The sequence below is a fragment of the Phaethon aethereus genome, assembly GCF_964289735.1.
Source record: "Phaethon aethereus genome assembly, chromosome: 3".
Taxonomy (NCBI): domain Eukaryota; kingdom Metazoa; phylum Chordata; class Aves; order Phaethontiformes; family Phaethontidae; genus Phaethon; species Phaethon aethereus.
Genome location: NC_138576.1, coordinates 96,631,108 through 96,645,745, shown reverse-complemented (window position 1 = coordinate 96,645,745; position 14,638 = coordinate 96,631,108). Strand labels below are relative to the sequence as shown.

At 34.9% G+C, this 14,638-nt stretch overlaps 1 protein-coding gene across 1 annotated transcript in view; it reads left to right on the top strand.

The window, feature by feature from the left end:
• Positions 1-14,638, top strand: part of KIF6 (kinesin family member 6) — a gene marked incomplete at both ends in the record, with an annotated part of 170,230 nt that overhangs the window by 51,489 nt on the left and 104,103 nt on the right. Inside the window, 2 exons of the mRNA XM_081998055.1 lie at positions 2,309-2,395; positions 6,998-7,101. Of these exons, the coding sequence (XP_081854181.1) occupies positions 2,309-2,395; positions 6,998-7,101 (191 nt within the window). The remainder of the gene's footprint in view (positions 1-2,308; positions 2,396-6,997; positions 7,102-14,638) is intronic.

The following is a 14,638-nucleotide window of genomic DNA, read 5'->3' as shown; positions in this document are numbered from 1 at the left end:
GCACCCTTCCATTAATCAATTTATCAGGTGTATGTATCTCACATTGTGATCTAGGTTTCTATTTTGGGAATATTTAGGCCAAGCAATTATCTGGATTAGGCTACTGACTATTTTCATTTTCTTACTTTAACATATACCATCTACACAACAGACCTTCTTCTTCAGTCCTCCCAAAAATAAATAAAACAATCCCTACCCTGCTCCCCAAAAGCCAGTATGTGCGAATAATATTAGGACAGATGTTAAGTCAATTACTAAACACTAGAAAATGTCAGAATGAGGATAGCAACGTAATTTTAATTTGGAGTTCTGTGAGTCATTATGCATAGTTATGTTTGGTTTGGTTATTTGTTTGGCTTTTCTGTTGGATATACATTTCATTCACAAAGGAAGCGCAAGACAGAATTGCCCCCCCAGTATGAATTGAAGTTGTGTAATAAAAGCAACTTTCTTAAGGACCTAACTTTGTCTCTTGCAAGAAAAGCAATGAAGCAGAGAATTTGAAGTAAGAAACGGCACTCTCATGAAGAGGACAAATAAAATATTATCCCAGAGAACTAGATAATATATCTACTTCTAACAAAGAGTTTGTATACAACTTTTCACATCACCTACATCACATTTTTCTGCTAGTTTCATGGAGTGCTTAAAAGATGTTGATTCTGAGTTGTATCATAGCTGTAACTGAAGTTGAATAGAAGCTGTTTTGAACAGACAATGAAATAATGATAATAATCGAATACCATTTTTTTGGTACCTTTGACTTCAGTTTCCTTTCTGTTAAGTGTTAAGTGCCATTCCACACACTTGCAGCAAAGCAATACCTAGAGGGTTAGTTGATTAATTTTTGTTAAGTCCTCAGGTACTGTAATGATAAGCATTGCAGAAAAAATTATTAGATTAGTAGCTGTCAGCTTTGATTACCATTTTGATGGCAGAATAAATAGCTTGTAAGCTTACATATTGAATGTTGAAGACTGAATTGATTAGCTACTCATTAATTTAGCATGCTTCACGCTGAAGAGGGCAAAAAGGTCTGGTCGAAATATGTGTATGTGTACTGTAAATATAATTGTATTTAATATGTGTATAGAACTTAATTAAAATCACATTAGCTCATCATCCTAGCACAGGAACTCTACAGGAGAGGCAAAAATAGAGTCCAGCTAAGACTGTGTGCCATTTACTTAATCGTAAGGCCTTCCTTTCCTTTCCTTGAAAACTTTTCTTTGATTCTGTGTGTATATATTATGTCTTCGACAATAAACACTAGTATCTTTCATCATGTAACCCTAATTCAGATATCACCCCTCCAAGCACTGAAAGAGACAGAAGTCCTGTGGAAAAAGGAGTATATGATCCTATATTTAAATTGGTATTTTCATCTGGTGGAGGACTGAAAACTGCAGAATTACTTTGATTCTGAAATAGGAGTCTGTAACAGTAATAAAGTTCTCTTAATGTAGCGGTTATGTGTAAATTCTTACATTTTACATACAGACTGGCATGTCTAATAAAATTTTGTGATACTCTTTATCAAGCGTCATTGGAACTTCTTAGACTACTACATGATGTTTTATTCTTTGAGCTAACGGAGAACAATTGCTGGCTTTTTATTCATTAGGTAGATAAGTCCTCCAGCAGGGTATGGCATGTCCTCAATTTCATTCTGTGCCCTAGATGGGAGCACACGGTGGTTGTCACAGTCTCCTCCATTAACTACTCAGTCTTATATCTTTTTTTTTTTTTTTTTTTCCTGCTTTCCTTTCCTCCTGCACCCTCATCTTAGGTCATCTGACAGTTTTCTGTCTGGTATCATAGTTCTCCTGTATGCCTCCTAGCACCAAGACTCCCAGCTTGTTTCTCCCTGGACTTCCATTCTTCTTCCCTTCATCTCGTTTCCCAGCTTCTTTCACACACACTTCTCTAGTCCAGTTTTCACCAAAAAATTGGTTTTTGTTAATTTTCTCTTTTTCTCATCATTCGAAAGTTTTTTTTACCTTCTGAGTAGTATGGCTTTCTTATCCTTCAGTGCCAGCTGGGGACTCATTTGAAACAGCGTTGATCAGGGGATTGACTGGGTCAATAAAACATGTACTATGAGTTGACAATTTTATATGTCACTGTCATTAATATACTAATCTAATTTCCCTTGAATATTGTTATTTTGGAATATGAAATGATAGATTATTTCTGTAAAAAATAGAAACTTAATTTGATGACTTCATTAGCAGTCTGTTCTACTTACCTGATGCAAACCTAACTGAAATTTTTCTTTTTTCTCTCTTTCTGCTTTTTTTTCTTGCAGGAATCTATATCAACCTGCAGATTTGCACAGCGAGTTGCTCTTATTAAGAATGAAGCAGTTCTTAATGAAGAAATTGATCCCAGATTGGTGAGAGTTGTCTAGGGGCAGAGGGAAGGAGATTGCTTGGTTTACATGTTACTAATCAATAGCAGTCAAATGGGTGTTGAGGATTTTATACTGAATCATCCCATTAAATTGTTTTTAGATGCAAGTTCCAATTTTTTCTATAAAATAACTACTATCTTTATTTCTTTCTTTTGGATGTAATTATAATTAAGTGGACCTTTATAAAATTTCTAAAGGCTTTCTAAGCTCTTAAGGCATCTGAGGAGCAATGGTCACTTTCATTATCATCTTTGTGTTGCTTCTTTTAGGGTGTTAGTTTCTAAATCATAGTCACAGATAACTGAATGTATTAAAAAGCTAAGAAACATACAGATACAGTCCTTCCTTGAGACTGGTCCAAGTAGCATTTAATCTGGGAAGAAAGAACTCTGTAAAGTTACTACAAGGAAAAAAGGAAGACAAGTAAATGAGATGTAGAAATAGGATTTTCACACTAAAGAATTAGGCTGATGTTCACATCCCAAAGAGCAGCAGAGGAGCTCTGCAGAATGGGTTGGGGATTTAGGAAGTGCAGAGAAGGATAGAGGTAATAATCCACATTGGTAAAGCACAAAGCATTGCCATGTAAAGAAAACAAGTTCGTTATTTTAATGTGCGTAACAAAAATGTACTTTATTTTTTCTCTTTAGTATTTGGTTAGTCTTTGAAAGATTTTTATACGCCTCTAGCTTGTTACATACCAGATTTGTTTGAAGGCGTGCTCTGCAATTATAAGTTCTACTATATTAAGAGCCCTTTGTTAGTTTATTTAATGTAATTTTCTGCATTACCTGGAAAATTTATTTCCTTTGTAAATATTAAGTACAACTCTTAAGGATTGATTAATTCAACATAGTATTGCAGATAGCGATAGCTGCTGGATCAGGTGGGTTGCATGCTCTATATCAATGATGTTTTCTGATATGGGAAATGTTTGACTGAGGTCACACTGGTCATGCCAAAGGTGCATATATGGATATAACAAAGAACGAACTATGGATGCATTTCAGCATGCCCTCTGTCTCTGTGACAGAGACATCAGATGAAAAATAAGTTCAGGTTAAGCTATTATAGTATTCTGTTTATATATAAACAGACAATATTTAAAACATAGTTTTTAACAACATAATTATAAATTTGAACTGAGCTTTTCACCTCTAAAGAATACAAAATCTGAATGACATATTCTAATTTCAGTGGGCCTGTATGTTTTTATGATATACTAATCACATCATCATTCTCTTTAATGGGTAAAATTATTACTGTATTTCTAAATTTCTCATGAATAATTTGTAATGACAAGTGTTACGTATTTTGTTCTCATATGACCACCTGAAAACTGGCTAGGAAATGCTTTCCCCTTGAGCGCTAGACTGCAGAATGCTACTTTATATAATGTAAAAAGCAATTGTTGTCTAAAAATTGGGGGATTAGATGGTTGGTTATTTCATTGATTGTTACTTGATGGTAATTAACATATCTTGGTTACTGCTAATGATTGTGCTTTTATTTTCTCTTGTCCTTGAAGTTCAAAGAGAATAGTAGATTCTTGTCAGATTTTCTGATGTTTCTCTTTTCTTCTTATTTTATTTCTTTTTCTTTCCAAACATTTTCTAATAGTAAGAGCATTACAAAAAAAAAAAAAAGGCAGCCAAAAAATAAACCCAGTAGGCACTGAACAACTTCTTCATTTCTGTCTGTCCTTTTTTTCCTTTCCTATGTAGGCTTTATAGTAGCAAATCATGCAAAACATCTCTTCCATGGCCACAGAAGCCTTTGACTGACGTGGAACACATGCAGACTTCTGAACATTTACTACATCCTGTGGAGCTATACTCCATGAGTTTGGTATGTCTCGCTCTGCAGGATCATTTAGCAAGTAAAGCAAAAGTGGACTCGTGAGAGTTAGAAAACCATCCCCTCTTGTGAAAAAGGCAGGGAAACACAGGTACCTAGACTTTTATATGGCTCTGCATTCATTGTGGAATTTGTTGCCCATCTTAACTACCTAAAGTACATTCCCAGGGTGCAACCTAATTATTCAGTAACAGTTTTTTTCATAAAATCAAATACTATTTATTTGCAGTATTTATCATGTGTAGGTTTAATGCATGCTTTATAAAGAGAGTGCATAATACCTCTTGATAGAGCTGAGTTAAGTCTGACTGCTGTGTAAACTTCGTTCTTCATAATGGAGACTTCCTGAATGCATATCTTACTAAGAAGATGGACTTACTGAACAGATGAACCTGTTGTACTTTTTTAAGCCAGTCAGCTTTGAACCTCTCTCATTCATGACCAAAGGATTTGGTTTAAACCAAAAACCAGAATGTTGAGCCTGAATTAAATCTAATCTCCTCTGGCATTCATTTAGAAATATAAGTGAAAATATTACGCTTCTGTAGATTTTTGATTGTCTTAATAATACTTGAAAAATCAATCTTTCATCCATATCCTGAAAATAGTATTTCTTTTGTTGTCAGATTGAGGTAAATCATACTAACAAATCTGAACATTGAAAAGGGATAGTACTATCAGTTCAGCTTTCTGCCATTTTATACTCCAGCCTCAAATTTAATTTCATTGACTCAGTAATTGGCACAGACTACATCAGAGTGTGGCACCAGAGTGAGGCAACCTAAATTTATTAAAAAGTTTGGCCTGCACTATTTTTGAAGCACTCTTGCAACATCTGTATTTAACAGTTCATCACCTTAATAGATTCTTAAATAAAATATTGTAAGTTAGACTTTCATACTTTATAGTAACAAAAGTTTTACCAGGTAGTTTAGAGTTAAAAGAAATAATCATATGTATGTTTAGAATATTTTGATTTTTAAAGTAAAAATACTCATTCAAAGTTTAGGAAGTCATGGTTAGATTTAAACATTAAAAGAAATACAAATGTTTGAAGGATTTTTAACATCTAGTGAAAACGTGTCATCAGTTTCAATAATCTTATTTCTAGAAAGTGTGTGCAATCAAGAATGATTCACTTTTCCTTGAAAACATTCTTTTCTTGGAAACTTATTTTGCACATGGACTCAGTGGATTCATATCCATCTAAAAATATCATTGGATTCCTCTTGCATTTAAGCTTTTATAAGGTGGTGCTTCATTTAAAATGCTCATTCATAAAGTATTCAAGAACTTGCTCATTCATATTTTAGCATTAGGCATTTAGCATTGTCCCTGCTTTGTAGACTTCGGCCTTGGGAGGCTAATGATTTAAAAAATACGGTTTTGTACAGACTTTTTTTCCCCAAAGTGCAGGCTCCAATAATGTGCTATTAGAATTTAAAAATCTAGTACAGTCCTCCAAGTCACTTTCTCAATCATTACTATTATAGTATCATAGAATAGTTTGGGTTGCAAGGGACCTTTAAAGGTCATCTAGTACAACCCCTCTGCAGTCAGCAGGGGCTTCTTCAACTAGATCAGGTTGCTCAGAGCCCCATCCAACCTGACCTTCAGTGTCTCCAGCAATGGGGCATCTGCCACCTCTCTGGGCAACCTGTTCCAGGTTTTCACCACCCTCATTGTGAAAAATTCGTCCTTATATCTGGTCTAAATATCCCCTCTTTTAGTTTAAAACCATTACCCCTTGTCCAATTGCAAAAGGCCCAGCTAAAAAGTCTGTCACAATCTTTCTTATAGGCCGCCTTGAAGTACTGAAAGGCTGCAATAAGGTCTTCCCAAAACCTTCTCTTCTCCAGGCTGAACAACGCCAACTCTTTCAGCCTTTCCTCACAGGATAGGTGTTCCACCCCTCTGATCATTTTGTGGCTCTCCTCTGGACCTGCTCCAACAGGTCCATGTCTTTCCTGTGCTGAGGATTACAGAGCTGGATGCAGGACTCCAGGTGGGCTCTCATCAGAGTGGAGTAGGGGGACAGAATCCCCTCCCTCGACCTGCAGGCCATATTTCTTTTTGATGCAGGCTAGGACACGGTTGGCCTTCTAGGCTGAGAGAGGACCTATTCATTATCGCAATTTAATTTCATTATGTTGATTTATACTACTTGTTCGTTGTTAGCAACTGATGCATCCTACAATTATAGTATGCTATAATTCTAATAAGAGTGGAATGTTACATGAAAAAGAAGGAAAGTTAAGATAAAAATGCTAAGGTATTGTTTTGGAATTTCTGTTTCAAAAGGGAAGGTTAAAAAAAAAAATCATTTTTGGTGTGTAGTTGTCCTTTCTCTAACGAAGACATGAGTTCTATTTTAAATATGTTTTCATTACTAGCAGGCAAAACTAATGAGTCAGAAAGCTCTTTTTATTCCTATGGCAAATTATTTTTCTTTTGCAAGTAGTCTTTTGAACTCCTTCTGTACAGCCATGTCTTCTAACAGATAGAATTTACTGAGTTTGGAAGACTTTTCTTGTTTTTATAAATGGAAAAGGAAAAAAAGCGCTTAGTGTATTTAAGGCATTTGAATTTTTTTTAAAAAAGAGATGCTGTTTAAAAAAAGAGAAAACCAAAGTATAGTATTTCGCTAAACCCAGCCTTCTAATGCAAAAATCATAAACTAGCTATTAATTTGTAGGTGATGCTTGGTGTATTCCTTGCTGTTTGTAGATGATTGTCCAGCTGAAAAAGGAGATCCAGGAGTTGAAGGATGAGCTGGCACTGGTGACTGGCAAGCAAAGAACGTCAGAGCTTTCCCAAGAAGAGCTACTTCAGTAATGGCTTACATTGTTTTCATTTTCTTCTTTTGTGGTGATACTTTTCATCAGTTTCTTTGTTGGCATAAATATTTAAATTCATCTCAGAGTTTTAAACTTTTCTGAGTGAATAATAAAATGAATTTAGGTGCCAGGTTAGAATGGCAGTTTTCCATGAAAAGCCCTATGAGGCTGCTGACTGTGTTTTTGCAGCCTCAGCTTTGAGGAAGTGAAGTAAAATAAACTCAAAAGATGGGAATGCCTGTCAGATGCCAGACAAAAAGAAGTGTTGTATAATAATGCAGAATAAAAAAGGAGTCTCTCTCAAAACTGGATATGCAATCTGAGTAGAATTCAAGAAATATTCTTTGTTCTGAGAAGTATCCTGCTGCAGTGTTAGTTTAACATAGTCCAAGAGATATCTTGCATTTCTGATCCACAATTAATCAATGTCTTAAAAGCCAAATATTCAAATCTTTGACTGAGCATGCTATTGAAAATGCATGATTAATTCACTTAAGTGCTGTAACATCTTACAGCTTTTTGTAACAGATCAGTACAGCATGGAAGAACTTTCTACATATAATGTAGAAATACTTAGTTAAGTGTAAATGTTTGCAATAACTAAATTCAGTTCCCAGTTTTGAAAAATGAATTGATTCTGTAGAATAGACCTATTTAATCTCTGTGCTTCATATGTATAAAGAAAGTAGTAACTGCCTAGAGATTTTGTTTGGTTAGTATATTGGTGGTAACTAAGTTGAATCTGTGAGAATTTTTAGTCTTCTTTTAATTTCTCTTGAAACTGGTCCAGAAGAAAAAATCTCCCCTAACATCTAGGAGACTCTGGAGGCATGAGGATAAACTGCTACCTTGAGCCTTGAGTTTCTCATGTAGATTGTTGTCATTATTAATTCTTGGTTTTGGTTTGCTTTGTTTCAATTTAGAAACTAAATGACATCTGTATCAAGGATGAGGAGCTAGATAGCATTATGTATGTATTTCTTCTACACTGTTAATATGAGTCATTTTCAACATAGGCAGTTACCAGTATAATCTTCTAACCAGAAATGTCCCCTCAGTTCCTACTGGGTTAATATTTATTTATCATTCTGCTCAAAAGTATGGGAGTCAAATGCACCAAGAATATTTATGGGGTAGCACTGGATGTGACAAAATCAAGTCATAGAAAGAAAATTAGAGAAACAACAAGAACAGAGAAGTAGCTCTCTTTCCATGCAGAATTAAATGCCCTTACTACTGTTGTGGTTTAGCCCCAGCCAGCAACTAAGCCCCACGCAGCTGCTCGCTCACTCCCCCATGGTGGGACGGGGGAGAGAATCGGAAGAGTAAAAGTGAGGAAACTCATGGTTTGAGATAAAGACAGTCTAATAAGTAAAGCAAAAGCCGTGCACGCAAGCAAAGCAAAACAAGGAATTTGTTCGCTACTCCCCATGGGCAGGCAGGTATTCAGCCATCTCCAGGGAAGCGGGGCTCCGTCATGCGTAATGGTTTCTTGGGAAGACAGATGCCATAACTCCGAACGTCCCTCCACCCCTTCCTTCTTCTTCGTCCCAGCTTTATATACCGAGCATGACGTTATATGGTATGGAATATCTCTTTGGCCAGCCTGGGTCAGCTGTCCCGGCTGTGTCCCCTCCCAGCTCCTCATGCACCCCCAGCCTGCTCGCTGCAGGCCAGCACGAGAAGCTGGACTGTCCTTGACTACTTAACAACAACTCAAAACATCAGCACCTTATCAACAGTTTCTCATCCCAAATCCAAAACATAGTCTCACGCTAGCTTCTATGAAGGAAATTAACTCTACCCTGGCTGAAACTAGTCCTTCAGAAGATGAATGACTCCCAGTGACTTTATTCAGATATACTTAAATAATCTATAAATTCATTTAAAAATGTACTTTCCTAACATTATTGTAAAAATCTATCACATGAATTTTCCATTGTTGTCTTGTTTGCTGTTTAGTCAGTATAGGGAAACTGGGGTTTTGGAAATCCTGTGGGTTTTTTAGACCACACTCATGAATCTTACTTCCTAAGATTTCTTACTTGATTTTTTGCCATGAAAATGGCAGTCTTATAAATGGGAATGGGTTTGCAGTTGATGCAAAGGAAAAGGAGTGCAACTGTATGCAGATGGTACACTATAACGTACATCTGGGAGACCTTGTTCCAGAAGTGTGTGACTAAAAAGTGTGTCAGGTGTCAGTTTTATGTTTTTCCTTTTTATCTATATAGCACAATATATAGTGCATTACATTGTCAGAAAAGGTTTCTTCCTTGATCAGAGCAAGGGATTTTGCATCCCATTCCTCCAGAAAGAAGCAGGGAGGAGACTTTAATCAGTTTCTACCTGTAATAAGACAGAGAAAGAAAAATAACTTTCAAGGACCTCAGATATATTAGAACAAAACAAAATTTTAAGGTTTTTATGTTTACCATTTGTTTATGTTTACTCAGGCTCATGTGGCACATGTGTTCATTGTTTCAGAAGTAAGTTCTTTCTTGGAACAAATGCTCTGCAATTAAAGTGTAGAAAAAAAATTAAGTACTGCTAACTGAGATACAGTAGTTTTCCTGAGGATCAATAATAAACAAGAAGGACCTCAAACAATTAACTTCATCAATCATAAATGCCATATAATGGCCTTGTTCAAAGATAAGTATTTTTAACATAGACAGAAAATAGAAGAAAGAATTGGATATACAGAGGTTTTTTATGGGTAGCGTAGTTTCAAGCAGAGAGCAGACTATACTGCTAGAGAATAACTCATATACATGAGTACGACTGGCTTATTAATGCTAGATGCTGTAGTTGAATGGAATAAGATAAGTCAGTCTTTTTTAAACAGGTCAAGTGAGGCAAAATACCAAACGTCAGGTTTTATGAGTTTTGCATTTGTATGTGTTCTTGCAAGCAGAGTGTTTACAGGTAAACGACTGATGTGGACTAAACACCCAAATGAAAATGTACTGAAATGGTAGTATAAAAAGCCACTACTTCAATGAAAATATCTTTCTGTGGCTTTGAACACGTATACATTTTTGTGCGTGCTTTTGTATGGCGATAATATTTGTTACCATGCTGGTTTACATCTGTCTGAGCCTCCTGTCCATAAATGTGCTAAGCATTTATGAAAATCAACAGATAGTATCTAAGTGTTCTGTCTCCAGTTAGAGTCTTTCAATGCATAACACAGCAGATCTTTATGACAATGCTGTTTATTGAGACTGGCCTTCTGAGTTTGGAGTACTCATTATCTGGAGAGTTTGTTCACATTAAAGAATAAACATACAAGTGAGTAGTCCAAACAGAATTATTGACCTGGATGAGGGCTGATAAAATCATGAATTACTGGAAAATGTCTGTGTTGTGGTTTTCATCTAGTTTTGCATCTATAATAAAACCTAAATAATATTACCTATGAGGAGACATATGGATCAGATTGTTATGACAGACAGAAGAGGAAAAGCAACATAGTATAGGTGATAACGCAGCATGCTGTGTTACACTTAATTTGGAGTCATCACCCAAGAATGGTTCTTAGGCAAGTAGTACTGTAGGGGATTCCAGACAGAATAATGGGGGTTTTTTTGATCCTTTTTTAATATGCCAGAGAGGAAATTATAATTAGGGTCATTACGGTTTTCAAATAGTATTTAGACATTTCTGCTTAGTTAGGATATCTTCTGTTAAAACTTAAATAAACTGAATCTCAACATGTATATGTATGTGTGTGTATATTATATATAAATAATCCAAGTTTACATAGTTCTTTTCAAAATTCTTTAACAAAAGCCTTACTGTGATTCATTTTATTACAAATAAGGTAATTAACTAGTAAGAAGTGTTACTAAATATAGTCTCATAAAAAATTGATGTGTTTTAATTCTTCTTATTCTGATACATCATACATATTTGAAGGGAGGTCAGAGAAAAATTGATCTGCTGAAAGCATTAGGTGCCAATTTTTTTTTTAATTCTTTGATTCTGAACCCAAATGATCAAAGGTACAAAACATGGCAATGAAAAACTCCATGTACTAAGTACGTATTTATTTTGTTGTCTCTTCAGAAGTCTTTATCTCAGGCACTTTTCAGTAGAAGATGGATGCCAAAATGAAACTGGATCCAGTGTAGATCCAATAATACTTTTTTAGTCTAATAAAATGGTTATGGTAATGCATAGGTTTTTTAGTCTCTACATATGTTGCAGGAAATAAGTGTTAGTGATTTCCCTGGAAATAAGTATTAATGGTATGTTAAAATGATGTTGCGAATGTTTCTTGACTTATGAAATCAAGAAATCCCAAACATTTCTTACAATAATGAGCTTCATTCCACTTGTTTACTTTCAGGGCATCAGGGCATTCCAAATTAAATCAGTGGGCTACTCAATGCAGTTAAAATTGCTAGATGTTTTTGAAGTTAGTTTATGAATAAGCTGTAGTTGATTCTTCATTGTTTTTTTTCTCACTTAAATCAAAGAAGTGTCTTCAGGGATTTTTTTTTTTTTTTATTGCTGTTCATTTAATGGAAGGAAAAAACCATCTGTCAAATAGGCTTTCCTCATAACTACTACAATGGCACATTGTCATTCACTAAGTTTAAAACAAAATGGAAAACAAATGCTCTTGACTTTTCTTGTGAATGCTAAATTATAATACAACACAATTTATCAGTCCTGTGAATAAAGCTACAGCTGTCTGGAATTCATACTTCAGAATTCTGTGTTAAATGGTAAACATTTATGTTAAGATGTCATATTTTTTTATTTTATTATTTTATTCTCATAAATGTTAAGCATACATGAATTCTGCTGCTCTCATTTTGTTTATTTAAAAAGCACAGCATAAAAAAAGTTCAACTAGACTACATAAGTGGTTCAGAATGTAGTTCATAAAATGCTTCCAAATTCTGCATTGCTTGCTTTGGATCTTACCATCTACTTCCTCAGCTGTAAAGGGCGGATCTCTAAATATTTCCCTGAGCTGGAGAATTAGTTTCTTGTTTAGGGGAAAAGACAAGGAAAACTTTGGACTATTTTTGAAAAATATAGAAAATAACATCATACATCCGAAACAGAAGGAAATTGTACTCTCGCAGGCTTCTGTATTATGCTTTAGAATAGAACTAAATGTCCGATAAATGATTTTTTTGGGGGATGAGAATGCCAAAAGTAAAAGGGAGAGTCCTTTTTGTTTGAATCATTTGGAATTTTTTTTTTTTTTTTTTAAATGAGCTCCCTAGCTATTCACAATGTGTGCCCAGAAAGTCAGGATTTCAAATCAAGGTCCTGTATTCCAGAGCACCCACGCTTCCAGAGCCTTTGCCAGTTGGAATTCTCTAGGAACAAGACCGGAAGTACTGGCTTAGCACTTTAATTTATTAATAACTTTACCTTATTTCTTTCAGATACATCTGTTATTACAGACACTTCTTTTTTTACTTCAACAGTCATATATTGTTCATCTTACTCAAGTCCTGGATTTCTCATTATTTCTTTCTGTCTTTCATTTTTCTGTTTCAACATTGTGACATCTGTATGCTATCATGGTATTAACAATATTGCACTGTTGTACAGTATAGAGCTTTAACAATTACTCATACCTAAGCTGTTGAACAAATGGTTTCATTTACAAAGTAGAGAAAATGTTCTTATTTGCTGATGTCAGTCTTAAATTTCAGTTGCAAGGTGGAAGAAATGGAAGCATATCACCTTGCCTTTTGTCAACATATTTTTATGGACAGTGGGTTCGTGTAGAAGTTAGCAGACTGACATAGCTGTGTAGGCAATATTCAAGAGAGAAGAAGCTACCTTAACTATAAAGTAGTTTTAAAATGTTTCACATTAAATTCTAGCTTAGGTGCCTGATTTAGAATGCTATTAAATCAATGTATTTCTCTAGAGGTCATTTTTTCTCTTACATGTTATAAAATCTTTAGTGACAGCACAGGAAGCTCAGATTCCTAGTGCAGGAACCTAAGCTGGATGCTTAAAGTGTAAATACTTTGCTTTTGCTATTTTGTTCCAAGGTCACTGAAAGCAGAAAAAAATTCTTATATTATTTAAACTGATTACCTTTTACATTGAAACTGTTGAGAGAGAAAGTTCTTTTCAAAGATTAGGAAGTTTGTTTTACCATGGGGTGAAAATAAGGGACACTACGTGCTATGTCCTGTTTTCTAATGTTCAACAGTATACCAGTCATCTAATGTCACGTGGTTTCAAGAAAGGTAATGAAATACAGTATATTCATTAGTGAGGTGTATGGAGAAAAGATAGCATAGCTGAATTTGATTGTTCAGATGTTTGGAAAAAATCTTGGAGCCCATTTCTGAATATGTATCTTCAAAAGTGTCTGATCATAGCAGCTTTTTGAATCTCACTGAAATTCGCTGAATGCTTGGTCAGATGAGTTGCTTCAGAAAGTACCACTAAATATCTGCTTGCATCTTTTGGCACTATAAATACTTTTTGAAAATCTTTCTTCTGAGCTTTTAGATCTAATTAATAATAATTTTACTTCTAAATAATACAGAGTTTTTTCAAAACTACTTCTCTTTTCTATAATGTAGGAATGTCTCAGTGCTTATCTGTGTGAATCCTTTTGACTTCCTTGAGTAGTTTTTATGCTTGTCCTATGTTCTTTCTTTTTACTTCGACTTCTTGCTACCTTCTCCTTAGAGATATTTATATTTTTCAAATTATGATAAACTGAAGCTTAGTTTTCTCTTGCTACTTTCAGGTATACTCTAGTGATTAGAATATGACTCCTGTTATGGCCACAAATATTAGCTGGCAGTGAGTAGCATTTCTTTATGTATGTGCTTTTGATTTGTTATTATAAAGTACTGTTAAAGAAGGAAACTACCTACATGGCAAGCTACTTGACATGTTTTTTCTCTGCAAAAAATTTGCATGTGTAGTATTAGTGTAGGCATTTTTTTCCCCTGTATAAGCCAGTCTTTGTGTTTTTATCATCCATGCCAAATCTCCGCTTGAGATCTTTAGATCTGTGTGCATTTCCTCATTAGAATGAATGATTTTCAACTGTGCAGAAACTCTTTATGTCTGTTTGCCACGTTGTAGCCATATAATTCAGAAGAAACTCCTCACATAAGGTGGTAGCAAAAATGGCTTTGCCTGTATGTCTAATTAAAAAAAAGCGGGGGGGGGGGGAGCATTATATTTGTGACAGGAGATGTATGTTTCTGTACTGTGCAGTGCAAGTGTTTAATGGTAATCATTCATCTGTGTGTATGATACTGTTTGTTTGACTGCTTTACAAAATCAGAAGCCCTATTTTCAAAATTTTTACCGTCAAGTAACTGGACTTGATACAACTGAAAAAAAATTCATATGTTCAATGCCAGCTTGAATGTAGGTAATCTCTCTGGATATCAGCCCATTGGCTATGTAAAGAGGCAGCATATAAATCCTAATTGTTGCCTATAGTATTAACAAAATGCACATGGTATTCAAAAATCTATTTGTTTCTACTCATTATCAATAGGGAAGAGTGTGCTTTAGC